Consider the following 26,395-nt stretch of genomic DNA (forward strand, 5'->3'; position numbering starts at 1 on the left):
GTCAAGAAAGTTTGTCAGGCTTCAAAGCCTCTCTCCAACTTTGTCAGTCATCAAAGATGTCGAAGATTTGTTTCAGAACAAACAAGATGAACAATTTAAAAGGAAATAAGTAATTCTGGGCTTTTTGCATTTAGGCACAAAAGTCTCAAACTTGATGTCTTTTTCCGAAGGTAAATGTCAGTGGCCTAATGCAGGATTGTCAGCATTTCCTAGGAAATTACAGCCCATGAGCTTAATCGAAGAGCACTGTTTCCAGCTCCATCTTTGCAGCCTGTTTTGCAAACGCTGTAGTATTAGAATTTTTAAAAATTATTTAAATCTGCATCTGTCCCACAACATGAGGGAGCAGAAATCTTTGCGTTACGACTGTCGCAATGGACAGACATCTGCATTTAAAAGTTTAATGGCTTGTAGAAAGAAGCTGTCTCGTAGCCTGTTGGTCCTGGCTTTAGTGCTGCGGTACTGTTTGCCAGACAAAAGCAGCTGAAAGAATTTACGGTTTATAACAGTTTGGTACAGAATCTACCTATTCACACTGTCAAGTTAATGCATAATGTTCAAAATCTGTTTCCTGTTGACTGTCAAGCTAACCATCTGACTGGACATACTATTCATCTTCCTCCTCCTGTCCAGTGATGCTTGTCTCAAGCCACTGATTCTTCAACTATGTCTTTTACATCAAGTTTGAACTGTCATATCATTCTTTCCCAACATTCTGCCACTTTTCTCCTATCCTGCATATTTCCAGCCACTGTCCAGTACGTGCACTGCCTCGGAAATTATGGCCTTGCCCTCAGTACTCAGACCTCACATATGGAATCTGCTCCAGTGACACCTGTCTCCAAGAAGCACTGAGATAGAGTGAATGTTTTGGGCACAGGCTCAGAACAGGAGGCCATTCCTTAGAACAGAAATTATGTCATCGCCATTTGTTGTTGCTGTGGTAGTCCTTTGGATTCGAAGAAGACACGCTGTTGTGCAGTTCATCGGAGGTGGCTCCGCAGTCCCAGTCTGGAAGCGCAGAGTCTGGCACAATGGGGGCACTGGAAGTCCGTTGTTGTCATGATTGTGGCTGCTGTTCTGTGACGCCGCTCAAGGTTTTCCATCAGTTTTTGGCAGCACCTGTCTTCAAATCTGGTGTAGGCTTCATAGCACAGGGCTCGCCAGTGGGTTCTGTCAGCAGCCGCAGCTTCTAGTTCCCTTGGCTGGATGTCACAGTGGCGTAGGGTTTCCTTCACAGCGTCTTTGCAGTGCTTGCATGGATGACCTTGGGGTATCTTTCTGGTCTCCAGTTCACCACAGAGCAGCTGGCGAGGCATACGGTGGTCGTCCATTCTGATGATGTGTCCCACCCACTGTAACTGGACTCCGATGATCAGGGACTCAATGCTGGTGGACTCCGCGCGATCCAAGACCTCCAGGCTGGAGATGTGGTCTTGCCAACGAATGCCAAGGATGGAGCGGAGGGCGTGCATGTGAAAATTCTCCAATCGTTTGATGTGTCGTTTGGTACAGAGTCCACGTCTCACATCCATATAGGAGAGAAGGGATGACCACAGCTCTGTAGACTTTCAGCTTTGTGGAGATGCAGATGTTGTGTTGACTGAGCACTCTGGTACGCAGCCTCCCCAGAGCCTGGCTGGCCTTGCTGATCCTGGAGTCAATTTCTTTGTCCAAAGACCCATCACTCAAGATGATGCTTCCCAGGTATTTGAAGCTGTTTACATTTGTCAGCTGGGCGTCATCAACAGTGATTTTTGGTTCTATGGGGTTGGTGTTTGGAAGGGCTGGTGAAGTACTTCAGTCTTGTTCAGGCTGATAGTCAGGCCAGGAGCGCACAGTCATCAGCAAAGAGGGTTTCTTGAATGACTGCATGGAGGCACACTGGCAACTGTGATATACCTGGACTTGCTGAGAGGAAAGCTGAACTTCATGAAGTGTTCATTTATTCCAGTGGATAGAGTAGGGATGTTCTTCAGCAGAGCAGTTTTGATTGCAAAATGGATCTGTGGATCCTGTCGTCAGTCTGTGGTTTCCCTTTCCAAAAGACCGTATATCCACTCACTGCTTCCTGTAATGAACCCTCGTCTGCAAGCCTGGTCTCACTGAACACAGCGATGTCAATGTGATTAATGGCGAAGTTCGGCCGCTATGAGTGCTGTTGGTCTTGCAGGCCTTGCCACCTTGTCTCTATCCAGCAAGGTGCGGACGTTCCAGGGTCCAAAGATGAGTTCTCTTTGATTTGTTTCTCTTGATGCACGTTGATGCAGCTAAGGAGATGATCGGCCAGCCGCGGTTAGCTAGCCAGATGTTGTGGGGCAGGCAATGTTTAGGGGACCTTTTCTAACCCCCTCCCTCATGCGAGAGTGGGCAGTGCTGTCCTAAAAAGGGCTACCCAGTCGCCCTGGATGCTGCTAGATATCTCTGCTGCCCCGGGTACAGAGACGAATGACCACTGGTCGAAAGGCCGCCTACGTGCAGGTTTGTGACTACAACTGCCAGTGGTCATCTCCACCTGTTGCTTCGCCACTCTCCCATCGCCGCAGGGCTTGACGAGTTGAGTTTGGACTGAGATGAATCGCACAACAGAAACCTGGGCGTGATGGAGGTTTAACAGGCGTTGCACAGGGGCAGTCCCACTGTCTCAGCAAAAGAGACCTTGATCCAGTGGCACGGACAACCATTACGGCTGGAGACCTCTCCTGCTGCAGTGGATGACCAGGACGTCAAAGTGTCTTGTCATGCTCTTAGCGCTCCACAATGCCTGCTGGGCCTGCCTTCTTGACTGTTGGACCGTTAATCGGTCTCCTCTGCTCAATCTGCCGAGACGGTTTAGTGGGGTGTGGCTGCTGCACAAGCTACAGCTACTTGGAGCCACAGGTGAGAGCTGAGCGCCAGGCGGGGACCAAAGGTGGACGAACTGCCCTGAAAAGGGCACGGCAGGCCCCCCCACCAGAGGTGCTACCCCTCCCTAGACACCCCATACACCCCATTGCCACTAACAAAATAACTAAAATAAGTGGGCCCAGAACACAAGCAACACACACAAGATGCTGGAGGAACTCAGCAGGCCAGGCCGCATCTATGGTAAAGAGTACAGTTGACATTTTAGGCTGAGACCCTGCTGCAGGGCTGGATGAAGAAAGATGAAGAGTAGACTTAAAAGATGGGGGAAGGGGAGAGAGAAACACAAAGTGATAGGTGAAACTGGGAGGGGAGAGGGGTGAAATAAAGAGCTGGAAAGTTGATTGGTGAAAGAGATACAGGGCTGGAGAAGGGGGAGTCTAATAGGACAGAACTGAAGGCTGTGGAAGAAAGAAAAGGGGTGAGGAGAACCGGGGGGAGGAGAACCAGAGGGAGGCGATGGACAAGCAAGGAAATAAGGTGAGACAAGGGGATGGAGAATGGTGAAGGGGAGGGGGCATTACCGGAAGTTCGAGAAATCAAGGTTCATACCATTAGGTTGGAGGCTACCCAGACGGAATATAAGATGTTGCTCCTCCAACCTGAGTGTGGCCTCATCTCGATAGAAGAGGAAGCCATGAATTGACATGTCAGAACGCGAATGGGAAGTGAAATTAAAATGGGTGGCTACTGGAAGATCTTGCTTCGTATGGTGGACGGAGCGTAGGTGCTCAGTGAAGCAGTATCCCAATCTATGTCAGGTCTCACCAATATATAGGAGGCCACGTCGGGAGCACCGGACAAAGTAGATGACCCCAGCAGACTCACAGGTGAAGTGTCGCCTCACCTAGATGGACTGTTTGGGGCCCTGAATGGTGTGGAGGAAGGAAGTGTAGGGACAGGTGTAGCACTTGCTCCACTTGCGAGGGTAAGTGTCAGGAGGGAGATGAGTGGGGACGGATGAATGGACAAGGGAGTCGCATAGGGAGCGATCCCTGTGGAAAGCAGAAGGTGGTAGGGAGGGAAAAATGCGCTTGGTGGTGGGATCCCATTGGAGATGGCGGAAGTTCCAGCGAATTATGTGTACTCTTATGACTCAAACTTTATTTGTGCACAAACAGAACAACACGGGCCCCTGTCACCCACACTGTTCTGAAGCCAGGAGAGGAAAACTGCGATACTTACACTTATACCTCCCTCACCACCATTCAGGGCCCCAGACAGTCCTTCCAGGTGAGGCGACACTTCACCTGTGGGTCTGCTGGGGTGATATACTGCGTCCGGTGCTCCCGATGTGGCCTTCTATATATTGGTGAGACCCAACACAGACTGGGAGACCGCTTCGCTGAACACCTACGCTCTGTCCGCCAGAGAAAGCAGGATCTCCCAATGGCCACACATTTTAATTCCACATCCCATTCCCATTCTGACATGTCTATCCACGGCCTCCTCTACTGTAAAGATGAAGCCACACTCAGGTTGGAGGAACAACACCTTATATTCCGTCTGGGTAGCCTCCAACCTGATGGTATGAACATTGATTTCTCTAACTTCTGTTAATGCCCCTCGTCCCCTTCTTACCCCATCCCTTATTTAATTATTTATTATTCCCACTTTTTTTTCCTTTCTCTGTCCCTCTCACAATCACTCCTTGCCTGCTCTCCATCTTCCTCTGGGCTCCCCTCCCCCTTTCTTTCTCCCTAGGCCTCCTGTCCCATGATCCTCTCCTTCTCCAGCCTTGTATCCCTTTTGTCAATCAACTTCCCAGCTCTTGGCTCCATCGCTCCCCCTCCTGTCTTCTCCTATCATTTCGAGTTTCCCCCTCCCCCTCCCACTTTCAATCTCCTTACTATCTCTTTTTTCCGTTAGTCCTGACGAAGGGTATCGACCCGAAACGTCGACTGTACTTCTTCCTACAGATGATGCCTGGCCTGCTGCGTTCACCAGCATTTTGTGTGTGATACTTACACGAAATTAATTTATCAGTTACGGATAAGCTAATTTGGTAAATTGTATATTTTGAATTCCTTACTTGCAGGATCAATCACCATTCACAATAGAGATTCTAAAATTCAATAGAAACTACAAGCCGACACTTTGAAGATAGTAAAGCAATTTTCCCATAGTTGTTGGGTGTGTTTCACATCCTTCCATTATTCCCATCTTGTCTGTCTCTAGAACTCCCTATTGTGTAAAGGGGCACAGTATTTTGTAGTGAAAAGTCTCACCACAGAGGCCTCACTCATCTGGTTTGAATACACTGTCACCACTCCTCCCTCCACCCATCTTGTCTGTAGTAAGCAGAGGTGTCTCCGGCAGTCTCACCTTCAAAAGCCTCAAACAACAGGAATTCTGCAGATGCTGGAAATTCAAGCAACACACATCAAAGTTGCTGGTGAACGCAGCAGGCCAGGCAGCATCTATAGGAAGAGGTGCAGTCGACGTTTCAGGCCGAGACCCTTCGTCAGCACTAACTGAAGGAAGAGTGAGTAAGGGATTTGAAAGTTGGAGGGGGAGGGGGAGATCCAAAATGATAGGAGAAGACAGGAGGGGGAAGGATAGAGCCAAGAGCTGGACAGGTGATAGGCAAAAGGGATACGAGAGGATCATGGGACAGGAGGTCCGGGAAGAAAGACAAGGAGGGCGGGGGGGGTGGGGACCCAGAGGATGGGCAAGGGGTATAATCAGAGGGACAGAGGGAGAAAAAGGAGAGTGAGAGAAAGAATATGTGTATAAAAGTAAGTAACAGATGGGGTACGTGGGGGAGGTGGGGCATTAGCGGAAGTTAGAGAAGTCGATATTCATGCCATCAGGTTGGAGGGTACCCAGACGGAATATAAGGTGTTGTTCCTCCAACTTGAGTGTGGCTTCATCTTTACAGTAGAGGAGGCCGTGGATAGACATGTCAGAATGGGAATGGGATGTGGAATTAAAATGTGTGGCCACTGGGAGATCCTGCTTTCTCTGGCGGACAGAATGTAGGTGTTCAGCAAAGCGGTCTCCCAGTCTGCGTCGGGTCTCGCCAATATATAAAAGGCCACATCGGGAGCACCGGACGCAGTATATCACCCCAGCCGACTCACAGGTGAAGTGTTGCCTCAGCTGGAAGGACTGTTTGGGGCCCTGAATGGTGGTAAGGGAGGAAGTGTAAGGGCATGTGTAGCACTTGTTCCGCTTACACGGATAAGTGCCAAGAGGGAGATCAGTGGGGAGGGATGGGGGGACGAATGGACAAGGGAGTCGTGTAGGGAGCGATCCCTGCGGAATGCAGGGGGGGGAGGGAAAGATGTGCTTAGTGGTGGGATCCCGTTGGAGGTGGCGGAAGTTACGGAGAATAATATGTTGGACCCGGATGCTGGTGGGGCGGTAGGTGAGGACTAGGGTAACCCTATTCCTAGTGGGGTGGTGGGAGGATGGAGTGAGAGCAGATGTACGTGAAATGGGGGAGATGCGTTTAAGAGCAGAGTTGATAGTGGAGGAAGGGAAGCTCCTTTCTTTAAAAAAGGAAGACATCTCCCTCGTCCTAGAATGAAAAGCCTTATCCTGAGAGCAGGACGAGGGAGATGTCCTTATAATTGACTTATCACTATATTCATGCAAGGAAGATATGCACTGTGTGTTTAATATTAAATTCGTTAGATAAACCCTTTTAGAAACAAAATTGAGTGTATTAGCCACTGATAAGTGACTTATAGTTGACTTATCACCTATATTCCGGTCGTGATTAACACCCCCCCCCCCCAGTCGGCTGGTCTGCAAGAATATTGTCAATATTAAACTGGTCTGCAGTGCAAAAAGAGGGTGGGGACCCCTGTGCTAGATGGTGGTGAATTTGTGGAATTCATTGTCACTGATGACTGTGGAGGCCAAGTATTTGGGTATATTTAAAGAGGAGATTGATAGGTTATTGATTAGTACGGATGTTAAAGGTTACAGGGGGAAGGCAGGAGAATGGGGTTGAGAGGGAAAATAAATCAGTCACAACGAAATAGTGGAGAAGACTCAATGTGCCGAATGGCCCGGTTCAGTCTTATGGTTTTAAGGTCTTTGTAGGAACCAGTTTCTTTGAAATAGGTTTCAAACAATTTCTCCCAAAACAATTCATTGGCCATTTTATGATTTTTGCCTCTATGAACTGCTATTGGACAACTAAATGAAACACATTCCTCATCCTTCTCTTCTTCCCTTTCTAATAGAAGAAGATAGCATTTGTCTTCAAATTTAGCTTATATTCACGAGGAAATCTGCAGATGCTGGAAATTCAAGCAACACACATCAAAGTTACTGGTGAACACAGCAGGCCAGGCAGAATCTCTAGGAAGAGGTACAGTTGACGTTTCGGGCCGAGACCCTTCGTCAGGACTAACTGAAGGAAGAGCTAGTAAGAGATTTGAAAGTGGGAGGGGGAGGGGGAGATCCAAAATGATAGGAGAAGACAGGAGGAGGAGGGATTGGAACCAAGAGCTGGACAGTTGATTGGCAAAGGGGATACGAGAGGATCATGGGACAGGAGGCCCAGGGAGAAAGAAAAGGGGGAGGGGGGGGAAAGGAAAAACCCAGTCCCTCTGACTATACCCCTTGCCCATCCTCTGGCTTTTTTCTCCCCCTCCCCCTTTTCCTTCTCCCTGGGCCTCCTTCCCATGATCCTCTCATATCCCTTTTGTCAATCACCTGTCCAGCTCCCTCCCCCTCCTGTCTTCTCCTATCATTTTTCTAATGGAAGAAGATAGCGTTTGTCTACAAATTTAGCCTATATTCCTTTGTTAATACATTAAATTAGTGCAGTTCTGTTCTACTGTCGAGTTACTGAAAATGACCCTAGTGAGCTCCATATAATTATCATTATGTGATCAGAGGTCTTGGCATTTATCTACTACCTGTAATTCTTTTGGTTAAAAAATGTTCACAAGGACAAAGAAACCAGTCAAGCATTCTGTACTTGTGTAAAGAAAAAATAAATTTAAATCTAACGATTTGGTTTTTAGGGTTTTTCTAAGGTCATGTTCTCAGCACACAGCCCCAGGTGCTCCCTCCCCCAGCGCTGTGGCTGTGTGCTGGGCCCATCGCCATACGCTCTGTTCACACATGACTGCACCGCTAAACACTCGAGCAATCTTACTTGTCAAGTTTGCCAATGGAACAACAGTGGTGGGACTCGTCACCAACTACAATGAGATGGTCTACAGAGAGGCGGGTGGAAGAGTTTGAGGCCTGGTGCCAGGCAAATAATCTCTTCCTTAATGTCAACAAGACAAAGGAGATAGTTATCGACTTCAGGAGAACTCTGACCACTCACATTCCCCTTCACATTGGCGGCATAGCAGTGGACACTGCAAGCAGTTTCAATCTCCTGGGAGTTCACATCACACACAACCTCTCATGGCCCCAGAATACATCCTACAGTCTAGAAATCTCACCGATGCCTCTGCTTTCTGATGAGTCTGATGAGAGCTGGACTTCGCACATTCATACTCATGTCATGAGCATTAGAGAGCATTCTAACAAGCTACATCACTGCTTGGCATGGAAACTGCACTGCAGTAGACAGGAAGGCTCCACAACGGGGAGTCAGAACTGTCCAACGCATCACTGGCACCATCAAGGACATATATACAGAAAGGTGCCAGAAAAAGACCAGTTACATCCCAAACTTCCTGTTCGTATACTGTTTGTCCCTCTGTCATCAGAGACCACCAGACTTAAAAACACCTACTTTCCTCAAGCAGTAAGGCTGATCAACAACTCCAACGACTAACTCCACCACTACTTTATTATTTCCTGTCAGTCACCTAATGTGGAGCCTAGCTTCACTTTATGGACATACAATCAATCTGTGTATATAAGCTTGTTATTGAATTTTTGGGTAGATGATTCATTTACACTTAAATGACTCTGGCCACCAGTCTTCTGCTTGACAAAGTACAGTGGATTGAGTTCACAACAATGCATTTCCTAAAAGCTGTGAATACCAGACGCTGCTGACGCTGTAGTTTGACCAGATGCTGTAGTTTTGAAGACAGTATCTATACTTCATAGATATGAATTGTCCTCTATGTTAGCATGTAAAATACCAAATAATTGTATTGTGGATTTAACTTGCACTCCTAAAGGCAGAGAGTACCAACCCAGACATGCGGGTGTCAGGAGGCGAGGGTGAAGTCAGAAGGAGTGATGTTTTGTAGGTAGCTTCAAAAGAAAGCATCGTCTATGCATTGTCCATACTTTTGTAAATAGGGATTGCTCTTTGCGTTTAGCAAATAAATATCGAGCCCACATTGGGCTAGCAGACCTTTCTACCGAAAGCGTCTCCGTCTGTATGATGCCTGCTGTACCTTGTTTTGTCGAATAAAGAAGCAGCTTTGTATCCACCAATAACTCTGTCTCTCTGGCAATTTCATCCACGCCACAACAAGCTATCTTATGTATTTAAATTTATTGTGTGTTTTATTATTATTATTATTACTGTGTTCTTTAACTTGCGTGGGATTTTTTGTGCTGTATTGGCTCTGGAGTGTTTGGACTTCGGTAAGATGGCAGTTTGCGTGAATGCAGCAACCTCTCGGGCATCAACCAGAGGTGCTTTTCTCATTGTAAAATTTGCTTTTTATGTTCCAAAGACAATTTTACTCCAAGAACATTGGGTACTGCAGGGCTACTTCATCAGTGAGCCGCTCGTTGACCGGAGTAGCTGGACCTTTGTTGGTGGTGGGGCCAGCTGAGGTGTCAAAGGGGCCGGCCAGGATGTTGGAGAAGGAGCCCACCGGGATATCAGAGGAACCCGCCGGGATGTAGGAGGTGCTGTTCGGGATAGCGGAAGAGTCCGTAGGGATGTCGGAGGAGCACGTTGTGATGTTGGAGGAATCTGTCAATGTGTTGTAGGAGCCGATTTGGGTGCCGAGAAGCTGTCTGGCCTGCAGACCGTGTTGCTGCCCACTACTGGAAAGCATCACAGTTGGTGCAGTTTAACCATGGGAGATTGTCTCGGACATCTCACTTGCGATCTCAAGACTCTGTTGGACAGTGATAATGTAAGTTGCTGCAGGCCTGTTACCCTTGTCTGGTGGATGGGACAGTCGACGTGGGAGCCGTGTAGCCTCAGCTGTAGTGCGGATTAGGCTTCAAGCCTCAGTTGTAGTGAAGATTAGGCTTCAATCCTCAGGCTTGCCTGCTGCTAAAGACCAGGTGAGTAGACGGGGAAGCATTATAGCACGGTGTCAGCGCTCGGCTGGGGCCTGGCTTCTCCCAGTGGTGCTCCCCTCACGTGTTCGAGCACTGGAATGGCAGGCTGGATTGTGTGCATCTGTGCACTGCTGGGAGCCTGTACCATCGATTGCCAGACGTTGTCGCTCTGGGTCTTGGACTATGTATATTTTTTTCAAGTGAATATACTGCTTTGCTCACTAATTTGAATGATGTTACTCACTGTTTTGAATGCTTGCTTGCTATTTTGAATGTTTTGCACCTTGGTCCCAGAGGGACGCTGTCTTGTTCAGCTGAATCTCTGTGTGGTTTGAATGATAATTAAACTTAATTTGATTTGATTTGATTATTTTGCTCTCCTTTACACTTGTGTACAGGAAATGACATGAAACAATCTTGAATCTTAAATTATGTAAGTAGATCTAAAAACTGCATCTTAATCACAAGAATCCATATTCTTAAAGCAGCAATGGAGCAACTTTTGTTCTTTACACAAAAAATTAGATGTAAACTGATTCCTGTGTTTGTGGAGAGAAGATAGGAAGTTGCATAGTCTCATTTCATCGTTATAATTAGTTTGATCAATTCAGAATAATCTGCACCTACAGTGACATGAAATACTCCCAAAGTTAAAAGTTAAATTTGCACTAAGCCTCCTAATTGGGTTGCTGAAATGCTACCCGAAATGCATTGTATCTCATGGGGAGAAAAATGAGTTGAGCAATGATTTTTCTCAGTGACATGTGTGTTCAAAGGGGAACTCCGAGGGAGAAATTATAGGCCAGATAATTCTAACTTTCCATTTGCTGAAGTAGGCTCTATAAGGCTATATTTACCAACCATTAGCAATACCTTCTGGAATTTCTAATATCCCCCAGCCCCCAACTGGGTGAGCACAAGTTACGAAATGACTCCTCCAATGTCCAGTACTTAGAGAAATATAAATGATTCAAAATGATTCCAAAACAGAGAAGCTGAAACATCACAGTCTCACAGATTGCTGAGGGGTGGGCACGCAGAGGGGCTATGCATAGGGTTTAACTCACTAGATCAGAAGGAAATACTGCATTACACGCGTAAAGGCTCTTAATGTCTGGAAAATTTGGCTTCATTACACTAAAATAAAAAAATACAGTCACTATGGTGGCATATTGCTTACTGCAAGGATCTTTTTAACTTTCCCACCTCAGTGGAGTAGTATAGCCCTCCACTTTATTGCCCTGTCTTTATTTAGGAACTGGTGGGTTAAAGAAGTGTGATTGGCATGAGAACATCAAAACTTTACATTTTCACCTATCTACAACTTGCTAAACCTCGGCAGAGAAAAAAAATCCCAGTTAATTTTGTTCAAAATTCAAAGTTCAAAGTAAATTTATTATTAGAGTTACTGTATACTGCCTTGAGATTCATTTTCTTGCAGGCATTTACAGGAAAAAGAAATACAATAGAATTTACAGAAACCACACATAAACGAAGGCTGACAAACAAACAATGTACAAAAGAAGGCAAACAGTGCAATTAAAAACAGTGCATGCATTTCTAAATGACAATAAACGAGGACTGACTGTCCTCATAATCTAAAATAATGAGACTAAAGGGTTCTTGAAAGTGAGGCTGTAGGTCGTAGAATCAGTTCAGAGTCGCGGGCAATGAAGTTATCCGTGCTGGTTCAGGAGCTTGACGTAGGGCAATTGCTCCTCCTGAACCTGATGGTGTGAGACCTCCTGCCTGATGGTAGTACATAAGAGGACAGCATGGCCTGAATGGTGGGAGCCTTTGATGGTGGATGCTGCTTTCTTGTGGCAGTGCTCTGTGTAAATGTATTAAGTGGTGGGGGGGGGCTTCACCTGTGATAGATTGGGCTATGCCCACCACCTTTTGTAGTCTTTACCATTCCAGAGCACTCGTGTTTCACCCAGCCGTCAGGCAACCATTTATAGCAGTCCGCCAAAGATTTTGGTGACCTGCTGATTCTACGCGATCCTTTGTGATGGCACTCATGTGCTGGTCCCAGGACAGATCCTCTGATATGTGAACGCCCAGGAATTTAAAGATACTGACCCTTTCCACCCCTCGTTCACTGATGAGGACTTGCAGTTGCTTAACCTCCCGTGGTCAGTAATCAGCTCTTTGGGTTTGCCGAGTTGTTGTGGCACAGCTCAGCCGGATTTCCAATCTCTCTCCTATATGCCGATTTGTCACCACAATTGATTCAGCCAGCAACAGCAATCTTAAATAAATACGGCATTGGAGCTATACTGAGCCATGCAATAGGTACCAAGTGAGTTGAACAGGAGGCTAAGCACACAGCCTTGTGGTGCACCCGTGCTGTATTGATACAATTCAGCTGGAGGTAAAAAAAGGGATTTGATGAAAAACTGCTTTTGCCTATTTAATATTATATCCTGAACACCTGAACACCTATGCTCTGTCCGCCAGAGAAAGCAGGATCTCCCAGTGGCCACACATTTTAATTCCACATCCCATTCCCATTCTGATATGTCTAGCCACGGCCTCCTCTACTGTAAAGATGAAGCCACACTCAGGTTGGAGGAACAGCACCTTATATTCCGTCTGGGTAGCCTCCAACCTGATGGCATGAACATTGACTTCTCAAACTTCTGCTAATGCCCCACCTCCCCCTCGTACCCCATCCGTTATTTATTTATTTATATACACACATTCTTTTTCTCTCTCTCCTATTTCACCCCCCCCCCGTCCCTCTCACTATACCCCTTGCCCATCCTCTGGGTTTTCCCCCCTCCCTCTTTTCTTTCTCCTTGGGCCTCCTTTCCCATGATTCTCTCATATCCCTTTTGCCTATCACCTATCCAGCTCTTGGCTCCATCCCTCCCCCTCCTGTCTTCTCCTATCATTTCGGATCTCCCCCTCCCCCTCCCATTTTCAAATCTCTTACTAGCTCTTCTTTCATTTAGTCCTGACGAAGGGTCTCGGCCTGAAACGTCGACTGTACCTCTTCCTAGAGATGCTGCCTGGTCTGCTGCGTTCACCAGCAACTTTGATGTGTGTTGCTTGAATTTCCAGCATCTGCAGATTTCCTTGTGTTCGCGTAATATTATGTCCACTGGCTTTAGTGGAGTGCAAAATCAGGCAGGGTGCACAACCAACATTTTACTGGCAGCTGTTCAGGTTACAGTTATCTTTCTTTGGGGGCAATCCTGAAATTTGGCTCCAACATAAAGTGAACAAAGGTTAGTTCATCTTAGGTTAGGTTGCAGAGTCATGTTTACGCCAATTTCCCTAAAAAAATTAATTTGTAATGTTGACTGTTCACTACTTCCTCGTGAAAACACATTACCTGTGTTTGAAAACAGAATTCGTTGCTGTCATCTCTTCCATGAATAAGTAGCCTCTGTTGAGCAAATATATTGGAGAAAAATATGGGGATGATTATCCAGTTAGAAAATATACAGGCTATAATTTTTCTGCTTGCTTGACTTAGTAATGTTCACTATATTAAGTTCAGTTAATAATTTTAAAAAGTATTGCAATGATTTCTGAGTAAAAATAAATGGACTCAGTCGATCACTAATACAGGAGTTGAATCTTGATGGTTCCCCTTAATCGCCTGGGACCTTTCAAGGGATTTGCCTGTCGTGATAACATTCAGATCACTCAGGCTGGAATGCAAAAGTCACGTCAATGCAAATGGTTTGGATTCTGCATTCCCCAAGCATTTCTCCAGTAAGATAAGAATGTTGATCTCTGGCATTTGACTAATTGAAGAACTACATATATTGAATAGTCCCATTTTGAATATGCTTGCTTGTGTAACAGTTCTAACCTTGTAACGGTTAGGTGTGAAATTCTTTGACATCACTAATGCCTCCTTTGGAAACAACAGAGAGGCTGGGTTGACTGTCCATGCACAGTGCAGCTCATAACAAAACAGGTTAACTTGCAATATTGTATGGTAGTAATTCTTCCCATGGAAGACTGATATTGCAGGGCAGTGATGTATGGACAAGGCCAGTCTGTCAACAAATTCCCGTTGGCTTTTCATGCAATTTAACTCCAGTCAGAATTTCTACTTGTTTGTGCCTGTATATGCTGACACATTCAGTCAATTAGGGAAATATATGTTTCCTCTTTCAAGTAGGAATAACCGATGGCATGAATCAAAATAATTCATAAAAATAGAGGATGAGTTGAACTGTGAGACAGAAATATTCCTGCTTCTGTTGGATCCTTTTTCTTTCAAATCCCAATAAATTCATGTTGGTACTTTGTCATTTTCCATCCAATGAATTTCTGGTACTCACGATGGCATCTAGAATCAGAGGGTTATATAGCACAGAAACAAACCCTTTGGCTCACCATTTATCTTGGATCACCAATGTTGTGCCTGCGCTTTTTAAGCTGTGAGCGAAAGTTATTAAGTGCTTTTTCTCATTGTACAGAGCTGTGCTAAGGGAACATAGATGTACCCAGTAGTCAGCATGGACTCCTTGGGCCTTAATCCGTTCTATATTGCAAGTTCCAATATCCAAGTTGACCTTCTGGCCCATGTACACTGATCCCACTTGCCCATATTAGAACTGTGAGCTTTTACGTATTGCCTATCTATATGTCTGCCTAAACACCCCTGGCATCCAGGAGGCAACATACCATCCAGGAGTCATCCTCTTCCACACAGCCTCCTTTCTGCTCCCCTAACGAATCCCCTATTGCCACAGCTTGCCCCTCCTCACGCCTTGGCTTCTGAGCCGCACAGCCAGACTCAGTTCCAGAGACCTGATTGCTGTGACTTTCCTCTGCTAGATCTTTCCCTCCCCCCCAACAGTATCGGAAGTGGTATACCAGTTGTTGAGGTGATGCCCATAGGGGTGTTCTGCACTGGCTGTTTAACCCCTTTCACCTTCCTGACTTGTCACCCAGTTTCCTCTGTCCTGCCTCTGTAGTGCCTCTGTAACTACCTCTGTATGTGTCCTGTCTATCACCCCTTCAGCCTCCCAAATGATCCAGAGTTCATCCAGTTCCAGCTCCAGCTCCTTAATACAGATTGTTAGAAACTGCAGCTGGATGCTCTTCTGACCTGGAAAGTCGTCATGGACACTGGAGGTCTCCCTGCCTTCCTACATCCCACAAGAGGAGCGTTCTACCGTTCTGCCTGGCATCACTACTGCTCTAACCGTGCAATTATAAAGAAGGAAACAATAAATAAACTTCAAAAAATATACCTCCAGCTTGTCACCATTTCTCACTCAAGCCTCTACTTGCTGAAGCTTCGACAAGCTAGAGGTTCAAATCCCCACTCTCACACTGTCCCATTGTAACTTATGACAACTTTTGACACTATCCACAATATCGCCAACCTTTGTGTCATCTGCAAACTTACTACCTCACCATATCACTTCCTCATCCAGATCATTCATAAAAACCACAAGGAGCAGGGCTCCCAAAACAGATCCCTGAGAAACACTACTAGTCACCGACCTCCAGGCAGAATACACTCCATCTACTACTATAGTAAACTTCTATCAGTTCACCCCTCAGCCTTTTTCACTCCAAGGGTAACAAACCCAGCCTATCCAGTTTCCCGCTCATAACTAAATTCCTCTAATCCAGCTAACATTATCGTGAATCTCCTCTGGACATAGGCCAGTGCAATCATGTCTTTCCTATAATGTGGCAGCCAGTTTTGCAAACAACACAGTTGTAGCTAACTTCTCACTTATCTGTAGGGGTGACACAGTAGCACAGCAGTTGGTGCAATGCTATTACAGCTCGGGGCTTTGGAGCTCGGAGTTCAAATCTAACGCCGTCTGTAAGAAGTTTGTATGCCCTTCCCATGAGCATGTGGGTTTCCTTTGGGTGTTCCGGTTTCCTCCTCCATTCCAAAGATGTATCGGTTAGTTGGTGAATTGGTCATTGGAAAGTGTCCTCTGATTAGGCTAGGGTTACATTGGTAGGTTGCCAGCCAGTGTGACGTGCTATAAATATAATGAAATAAATTATATTCTCGGCCTTTTCCTATGAAGGCAAGCATGCCACGTGCCATGTACACCACCCTATCTTCCTATAATACCACTTTCTGGGATCAGTGGACTTGAACCCCAAGGCAGACATCCCACCCTGCAAAAACTCATTTCAGGTAGGTAGCATCATCAATTTGCGGGAGACTCCCGAACTTGCGGGAGAGGTGGGATGTCCCAGCTAGTTTAAATAACGTTAGCTATGCTAATGAACGAATGACACCTGTTAAACTCACCTCAACATGTCTTTTACAGTCTTAACCCACCATGGGCAATAGAAAACTCACTGTTGCAAACAGTGCAGTGAGCAACACTGTCATTATTTTTGACCCCTATTAGGCAGGGGTACACTTTAGTGTAGTCTGGGTGACGTATGTTTTATATTTTCTTTTTTTGGAACACTCCGCCATGGCGCGCTCTCGCTTGCTCTCTCTCTTGCTCTCTCTCTCTCTCTCTCACTCGCCCTCAAAAAAAGCAATTTCCAGGATATTGTATATAATTTGCAGGCATCAGGGAGCCACTATCAATATGCAGGAGACTCCCAAAACTTCCGGGAGAGGTGGGATGTCTGCCAAGGTCTCTCTATTCATCAGCATTCTGGCCATTTACTATATACTACATATCCAACCCCTATCTGACTTTCCAAAATGCAGCACCTCACACTTGTCAAGATTAAATTCCATCTGCAAAGCTCCACCCAAATCCTATTGGCCATCTCTCTATTGCTTGACATCCGTGCTTACCGAGTATGGAGAACATGTGTCAAGTGCAGCAAATTCTATTATACTTATTTGTAGCTGTTGTGATCACCGTGCTGATAGAAATATAAATTAGTGGCCCTAATGTAATAAGATAAAACATGATTTACATATCCAAGTGGAAGGGAAATACCATGACAAAATATGGCTCTCCAATGGTTTAGTAGAATTGCAGTTCATATGCTTGTTGGACAGTAAGTAATAGGAATACCAAAGCCTACTGAGAGTGGGAGGAGGTTGCCATGGTTACTGCAAAACTTAATGTCCAATAATGGAGACTCAGAACAAAACTCTTGGCATTAAGAGATTCTGCAAATGCTAAAAAGCTTGAGAAACACACACAAAATGCTGGAGAAACTCAGCAAGTCAGGCAGCATCTTATCCTGAAGAATTGTCTCTGCCTGAAACATTGACTGCTCGTTCCTCTCCATAGACGCTACCTGGTTTGCTGAGTTCCTCCAACATTATCTGTGTGTTGCTCTCCTGGATATTAAGGAAGACCCTTTGAGGGAACGAATCACAAACAATACTCAAAGCTGTTCCGAATGATTGAATGGAGCGCTGTGAAATCAAGCTAACATTTCTTCATTGGCCCATTTTCCATTCAGAACAATTGGGGAAAGTATTACTTTGTTTTTTAATCTTGGGCCCATTAAGAAGAAATGGGGAATGTAAGAAAATAGATGAAAAATAAGTTAGCCTTGGTGTCATTTTATTGACAGTAAATATAATTTTTCTTCTTTCTTTCTTCTTCTTACAGAAACTTTTGAATAACAATTAATCAATCTACTCACAACTTTCATGTTGCTAGTTTTTGATCCAACAGAGTCATAAAGCAGACAGATTTTTAGAATCAGAAACTGCCCAGCTCTGAGGGTCAGCAGCACACCCAAAATGCTGGAGGAACTCAGCAGGCCAGGCAGCATCTATGGAAGAGAGTAAACGGTTGATGTTTCGGGCCGAGACCCTTCTTCAAGACTCTTTTCCATAGATACTGCCCGGTCTGCTGAGTTGCTCCAGCAAGTTGTGTGTGTTGCTTTGGATTTCCAGTATCTGCAGATTTTATTAACTGAGGGTCAAAACTGGCTACATGAAGGATACAGTGTATGCAGAGTTAGGAATTGGTTAGCACAAGCCAAGCAAGGCAACAAATGTAAGGTGGATAGTCTGTTCTGACTTGTCTTATTCTTTGAATATAACCAATACTTATTGATTCAACAAAGTGAATTTTCTCATAGCTATGGCTCACTATGTTTACTTGTTCTCAGATGGGGTAGTTTGAGTGAACTTGTATGAAACTAAGGTACTAAGATCACTTAAGGGAGTGACATTGAAGCAAATAAGTTAAGTAACACAGAACCCAAAGTTTAATATTATAAGTTTTAAAAGAATTAGAAATGAATCCTTTGAAACTAACGGTTCAGAAGTATTTCTCTCATACTCAGAAATAGCACAATAAGTAACTTTTCTAGAAGTCTCTCTAGAAAGACTGTGATCGAGGACCAAAACAGAAATCTTTGCATTTGGTTTATTAGATAAATGACAAATGCATCACCATCTTAAAACACTAATTGCCAAATTTTAAAGAATAATTGATTCTTTAAGAACCCATGTTTGGATTGATGTGGTAGTATTCATTTCATAAGGTAGTATAATAAAAGAAAAAGATAAGCAATAGCAATTTACAATGAAGCTACAATATAATAAAAGTTGACCTTTTTTTTTGCCAAAATTTTTATATATATTTCAGGCATTACTAATTTTTGTTCCAAAATCTTTTTTTGATAAAGTTGACTCCAAAATTTCTTCATTTATTTGGCAAAATAAAAACCCGAGACTGGGTAAAATACATTTACAGAAAGCTAAGAGAGATGGAGGCTTAGCATTACCTAACTTTAGATTTTATTATTGGGCAATTAATATTCGACATATGAAATTTTGGTTACTTGACCAGGATATACTATCCATTCCTAAATGGGTAGCATTGGAATTACAATCTGTTCAGGGCTATACACTTGGCTCTATTTTAGGTTCCTCTCTTCCTTTTGATTTGAAACGCCTTAAACAGGTGTCTAACCCGATAGTTAAATATACCTTACGTATTTGGTTTCAATTCAGAAAATTTTTTGATCTTAACCAATTTGGGCTAGCGATTCCTATTTTAGGTAACATATTTTTTCCTCCCTCTTTTACGGATCGTGCTTTTCAAATTTGGAAGACTAAGGGTATTTCACGGTTTTTGGATTTATTTTTAGATGGTTCCCTTATGTCTTTTGAACAATTATCTAATAAATATAATTTATCAAGAATACATTTTTTTAGATATCTACAAGTTAGAAATTTCCTAAGTACTATACTTTCTTCCTTTCCAATGCTTCCTCCTACATACATTTTAGATACTGTAATTAACCTTAATCCATGTCAGAAAGGTGCATCGGCTATTATTTATAATATTATTATGAAACTTAGGAAAGCTCCATTTGATAAGATTAGGTCAGATTGGGAACAAGAATTGGGATCTATTATTTCCGTGGATGATTGGGGGCAGATTTTACAATTAGTCAATACTTCCTCTATCTGTGCTAAACATTCCCTAATTCAATTTAAAGTTGTTCATAGAGCACATATGTCCAAAGATAAATTAGCACGCTTTTATTCTCATATTAATCCTTTTTGTGATAGATGTCCGGGGCAGATAGCCTCTTTAACTCATATGTTTTGGTCTTGTCCTACTCTGGAAACTTTTTGGAGAGACATTTTTAATATTATCTCCAAGGTATTGAATATAGATATCTCTCCTCACCCTATTACTGCTATCTTTGGACTACCTAAAATTTCCAGTAACCTTTCTCCTTCAGCCCGTAGAATGATTGCATTTCTTACTTTAATGGCGAAAAGATGTATCTTACAACATTGGAAAGAGCTTAATGCTCCAACTACCTTTTTTTGGTTTTCTCAGACGATATTATGCTTGAATTTGGAGAAAATTAGAAGCAATCTTTATGACTCCTCATTTAAATTTGAACAGACCTGGAGGTCTTTTATTCAATATTTTCATCTAATGTAAAATATACCCCCCTTGTTTTTTTTTACTGTTTTTAATGGAGGTCGGGATTGAGGACGTGATTTTAAGTTTTTTTAACTCTGTTTGGTTTCAAGTTAGCCCATTGCCTTGCTTTGCTTTTAGTTAGTTGCACGGTGGGTTTTTTTTTGGGTTTTTTTTTCCTTTTCTCTATTGATATATATATAAAAATTAGTATTCTATTATGTTACCTTGGTACGTTATGTTTAAATTACATTGTTTGTATCATTTTTTTTGTATTAATATCTCCTGTAATTTTATTATATTCTAACAGTGTATTAGTGCCTATATGGCTTACCTTTTTGTATACTTATTCAATAAAAAGATTTAAAAAGAAAAGAAAGAAAAGTTGATCAAGTACGTGTATCCATCGATGAACATAACAATTAATAAAAGGATATTGCATTCACTATTTTTCATTGATTGGAACTGTAATACAAGTTCCTTACACTAAGTTTAAATAATGTTGAATGCTTTCTTGTGTCCATTGAAATTTGTTCAAAGAGAAAGTTTGTATTTACATAGCTTTCTTCATAATTTCAGGATGATCCAAAAATCTTTACACCAGTCATTATTGTTAAAATGTAGGGATCCCAGCCATAAATTTGTACTCTGAGAAACAGGATATCATGACCAAACAAATAAAAAAGTTCAAAAGTAAATTTTATTATCAAAGTACATATGTGTCACCATATACGACCCTGAGATTTGTTTTCTTGTGGGCATACTCAGCTAATCAAAAGAGCAGTAACTATAAACAGGGTCAATGAAAGATCAACCAGATTACAGAAGACAGCAAACTGCAAAAGCAGATATAAATAAATAGCAATAAATAATGAGAACATGAGATAAAGAGATAAATAGTCTTTAAATTGAGATAATTGGTTGTGGAAACATTTCAATGATGGGCCAGGTAAACCCTTTTATTCAAAAGCCTGATGGTTGAGGGGTATACCTGTAGAACTGATTAAACAATGTATCTGCTCCCTCTGTTTTTCTCTTCAAGAAGACCTTGATACTTGTAATCTATATGCATTCTAGGTGCAACCTAGATTCTTTCTAAGTGAGCATTGCTAGGATCTTGTAAAATACGAGCTGGATAAGCTGTATTATCAGTTAAACGGTTTATAGGTAATTTTGATACTTAGGAAACATCAAGCCTTCTAATTACCCCCACCCCTCACACATCTCTCTATCTATTATCTCAGTCACTGCACTTTAAACCACTTTTTATAGTGTTGGTACATATTTCTGCACATTTTATTCCATATCTGCACTTCTAACTTTATTTGTACATCATTCTTTATTCTGTATAATTTATTGAATGTAGCTGTTTTTGTTGTATGTAACTCCAACACATCACAGGAATTTAACTTGTAAATGTATGCAACAAATAAAGTTGGTCCTTACAAGAATACTGGTACCGTGGTCGTTCCTCAGAATGTGAGAGAAATGGAAAATTGCAAACCATTCAAAACGGTTTTGGATATTACATTACATTGTGTCTGAGATAACATTCAAATGGAAGTTTGCACCTTGTGTTAGTTCAGGGGAGTTTAAAGCAATACTCAGAATGCTCCTTAATATAAATTTATCCTACAACCAAGTCTGAAGTATTAGAGGCATGTGACAGTGAAAAAAAATAATGCAATTGTCATCACCATCTATTTCTGTCTCATCTGGCAGCAGGCATCAGGTCACTAGATACATTACCATTTGAGAACATATATCCTTCATCACTTGTAAATTGTTGCATATATGAATCAGCTAATCCTTTGTACTTCATCTTAAGGTTGTAATTGTGAATAGTGCAACATTTTAAAACAAATTACTTCAAATGTATAGGTCTTTATGGTTTTTATAAATAAAAGACCCATGATTCGTTACTTCGACAGATGACATGCTTATCATCAGATTCTCAAGCAAAAATATGCTAATCACCCAGAAACATTTCAGTGACGTCAAAGGGCAAAGAAGAATTCAGATTACATAAAGCAGGCCAGGTTATTTAAGACTCTGTGAGGGGTAGTAGTGACAGAGAACTGTGGAGCTCAAAGACAAAGTTAAAGCAGATACCAATATTCTCTTCTGACAACATAATCAAGCCAGAGACTAGTAGACAAAAAACAAAACTTTATGAACTCAGTGGATCGTTTTGATTTGGAAATTATTTATTGAGGAGGCAATGTCATAAAGTGTGAGCTGATTTGTTTTGGAAATCTCTTTTCTTTCATCTTTGTTTTTGCAAACATGAGTGCGCAAGTCTCCCTGACCACTTGTTTGGCCAGAATGTATGAAGGAAGTAATCCTGACTCTCAGAATAAAAGTGAGTCTATTGTTCAAGTAAAGAAACCATCTAGTGCAAATCAAAGCAGTGTTGCCAATAATCTAAGCACAATGGATGGGAAACTGAATCTTCTTAATGAAAAGGTAGATCAAATAGCAAACTTCCAAAGACAAGTTCTTAGGAAATTGGAGGATATGTCTCAGGAAATGTGTGACTTGGAAAAGAACATTGTTATACTAAAAACATTAAAAGGCACCAATGAAGTGGTGGGTGAGAAGAAAGGTAACATTAATTTCTTGCAACATGCTGACTGCCTCAGTCAATCAGAGGTGAAGCCTTTATTCATGGAACTGCTCAAGCTGGTTACATCGGTACAGGAAGGCACAACAAAGCAAAAGGAGAAGTTAGAAGGCATTGAGAAAATGGTGTCAGCTGTTGATAAAGCCATTCATTTTGTGGGTGAAACCTTCAAAAATTCTCACATAATACAGTTTATTCTTAAAGGAACAGTACCTTGGAAAAAAGGAAACCTAACAGAATTTTCAGAGGTCAGTCACTTTATTAAAAACAATTGTAAAATAAAGATAACTTAATGAACAAGCAATGTGTAGAATGAAAATTCTTTATAATATCTACTCATTAACTGTGCACTTATGACTGAAGAATTTATCACTTATATTATGTAAAGTAATACGAGTTAAGTAAATGACTTTGACTTTGGCTAGAAAAAGGGACTGTTTTACATTTCTCCAACAAAATCAAAATTATCCCCACAGTTGCCTTTGTTTCAACAGAAATGGGGAAGTCATGGGTATTTCCTTGTGTGAAATGGTGTTATTTATACCATACTATATTCTTTTCTGTACCAAAATTAATAACTTGAATACACGGTTTCTGTACTGGCCCAATCCTGTTGTGATCAAGGTCCTTACTATTTGTAAACCAATGACTGAAGACAAAATCAGAACTTTATAGCATGTCCCCAAAATTTAAAGAATTAGTGCAGAAAGAAATTATCTAGAGAGAGATTATTTTTAACATGTAAAAATTATGATGTGTGCTCAAGAGGAGTTTTGTTACATGATAACTTTGAGACTGTATTCAAATTATACTATAGGTCTAAAAAAAGTAATTAGTGAAGTCGTTGATTAAAGTATTGCAATGCACCTGGCTTTGTTGTACGTATACTAGAACAGACAAATCACTGAAAATTGTGGACATCTGAAGTAAAACAAAATGTTCAGAATACTCAGCAGGCCAGAAAGCATTTATACAGAGAAATAAAAGTTAACAAATCTGCATCTTCTCACTGTGACTGAGTAGCCTTCCCTTGGGTGCTCAGATTTCCTTCTATTTCTGGAAGATATCATGGTACTGTATATTGTAAAATGACAATTATAAATTAGCTTTCAATGTATATTAATGTTTTAAAAAATCACAGCAGAATTGATAGGTATGGGTGAAAGAGAGTAAGTTACAGGGGTACGGAAAGTACAGAGAAGGACTGATAGGATTGCTCAATTGGGGCTGGGATTGTCATGATATGCTAAATGACCTCCCCTCATTAATTAAATTAAGCACAGAATTGTAAGATGTGACTACTGTATGTACTTTTAATGACCAGTTAACATATTCTGCATTCTTACCCCATCTAATATGGAAACTGGTCTAATTTTTTCTTTGATGTACATTGTCTTTGTCTGAAGCTTCATTTTAGTTCATCAAGTATAACCTGAACCAAAGAAGCTGTGGATCTAGTGATTTATATAACTTATTGGCCTAGATTAGTGGGGAATGTTAGCAGTTCTATGCACATTTTTTTTCCATTTCCATATGTAAATGTCATCAATTTTTAGAATTCATAACTGTGTCTGTGTATACAAATGTATAATCCTTCACATTACTGGCCAGCGTTTTCCTGACTGTGTGCCAGTGCTGGATTCATTTGAATCCATCGGTGAAACATTAATACAGGAAACATTGAAACACGAAATACTGTAGCAGGTTTGACCCAGTGAAGAAATCACCTCTTCACTCCTTTGAATGGTGAAGAATGACTGTGACAGACAGAGACAAATATTTGTTTACATTTTTAAATTGATTATGTTCATTTAAAATCTTTAATTGCTATTAAGTTTTTTGAGGCTTCAGTTTTATTTTTCAGAAAATGTTAGTCATTGAATATTTTAATTATCTGTTTACTTTATACATTTTGAATGTTTTTGACTATCAGAGGCATTTAGATGAAGTCCAGTTTTTATGGCTTTGGTAACCAGCAAGCCAGAGGATGTGGCTTAGGTTGGCTGTGAAAGTGATTTTGTTTTGTGATTGGAACTTATTCAACCCTCCAAGACCCTTCTTCTTCTTAAACCCATCAGCCCTACTGGGGCATAGACCACTGACAGCAGATCGCCAGAGTCCTCTGTCCTGGCCAGTCTTTCAAGTATTCCCAGGTGTAGCCCATCTTTCTGGTGTATCCTTCTTTTCCCAGGGATGAGGTCTGTGGAGGTTCTGTTGGCACTTCTGTAGCACCAGGGCTTTATGGGATGGAGTGGTTAGTGACTCTTCTTTTACAGCCGGGCTTCGGACTGTCCATGGGGGAGTTTCCCCACCCCTACATGAAGATATTTACGTGTCTGAGGTCTGGTTGCCTACGATGTCTTCCTACTGATGATTAGGCTGGAACTTCATAGCAAGTTGGTACAGAAACCACTAAAGATAAATTTGGACTGAGCACATAGACAACGGTAAGCCCATGTGACTTCACATTGGTTGGAAATTCTGGACTATCATGTTACAGCCTTTGTAGAAGGACTGAATATCTCTCTCCATTTTGATGTGATGCAGACGTCTACCAAGAGTAGGGGGACAAAGATCATGAATCTTTCATTTTGTACCAGCCCTGGCAAGTTCCAATGTGTCACTTACAGTCTTTTGTTACTTGCCTGTCTTGGGATATTTGGTGAACAGGCCAGTGCTGCGACTCTTTAAAAGCAAGATGTTCTCATACAAAATGACTGGTTTCTGATCCTGCATTGTATGTCACAAAGGTACCCCAGCTACTGAGTGAAGAAATTTCCTTTCATCTCAGTGTCATATAGCCTACCCCTGATTCTCACACTGTGACCCCTGGTTCTATACTCATCAGCTGGGGAAAGACCCATTTTTAAAGAATTTTATTTCAAAGTTCGAAGTAAATTTATTATTAAAGTACTCAGTAAATCCAATAACCATAATAGAACCAGTGAAAGACAGATAACAGGGCAGATAACAAATGTGCAGAAAATAACAAACTGTGCAAATACATAAGAAAAAAATTAATAATTAAGCAATAAATATCAAGAACATGAGATGTAGAGTCCTAGAAAGTGAGTTCATAGGTTGTGGGAATGGTTCACTGATGAGGCAAGTGAAGTTATCCCCACCGGTTCAAGAGTTTCAATGAGATCTTTCATCCTTCTAAGCTCTGAACAATACAGCTCCTTAGACAAAATCTCCTTTTACAGCCCCTGCAGAAAGTGGCCTACTAAAATCTTCACTACATTCCCACAATGGCAAGTACATCTCCCTTAGTTTTGAGTCTGCAAGGCTGTGAATTACAGCATTCTGGAAATTTGGGCTGGTAACACCTGCTCCTCAATTGTTAAATAACCTTCAAAGAGGCAGTGCATGTCTATTGTGAGCCATACAGGCATGGCACGCCATACAGATAAAGGTCAAAAAATTGGACAGCTGTGCTTATGCCAGGAATAGACCTTTGGCTGTGTATAGACCCAGTTTTTTGGTGCACATTGTATGTAATGGGATCTAAAGGGTGCTAGCTGTAATATGCACCCATGTAGATGAAAAGTGTCCCATTCAGTCTCATAGTCAAAGAATACAGGTCTCGACCAGACCATTTCCAACAGTACTCCCCAATCACAGCTGCCGTCCTCTCCAATTAACAACAGTCTCCTGATCGTTAGCTGGCAGGTGGTGCAGTGGCAACAGACTTTGAGGCAAATGGTCATGGGTTCGAATCTGGCCAGCTCCTCGCACGCTTTCCTTTGCTGGGTTGAGCATCGAGTTAGCAAATGTATAAAAAAACATTTAAATGCTATAGAAATGGCAAAAAAAATGCTGCTCTATGAGCTTCAAGGTGTGAAAAGGAACAACAACTTGATCCAGC

The 26,395-nt window shown here is 42.2% G+C and overlaps 1 protein-coding gene across 2 annotated transcripts in view; it reads left to right on the forward strand.

Annotated features, from left to right (window-relative positions):
* mylk3 (myosin light chain kinase 3) overlaps positions 1 to 26,395 on the forward strand; it is a 95,945-nt gene that overhangs the window by 23,321 nt on the left and 46,229 nt on the right. Inside the window, exon 1 of one of the 2 annotated variants that reach the window (XM_063066938.1) lies at positions 21,997 to 22,775. The exons of the other annotated variant lie outside the window; for it this stretch is intronic. Coding sequence (XP_062923008.1) covers positions 22,191 to 22,775 — 585 coding nt within the window. The 5' untranslated portion in view covers positions 21,997 to 22,190. Of the gene's footprint in view, positions 1 to 21,996; positions 22,776 to 26,395 lie in introns of those variants that run through there. 2 annotated transcript variants of the gene reach the window in all.

Source organism: Mobula hypostoma, chromosome 14 (genome assembly GCF_963921235.1).
Source record: "Mobula hypostoma chromosome 14, sMobHyp1.1, whole genome shotgun sequence".
NCBI classification, from domain to species: Eukaryota; Metazoa; Chordata; class Chondrichthyes; order Myliobatiformes; family Myliobatidae; genus Mobula; species Mobula hypostoma.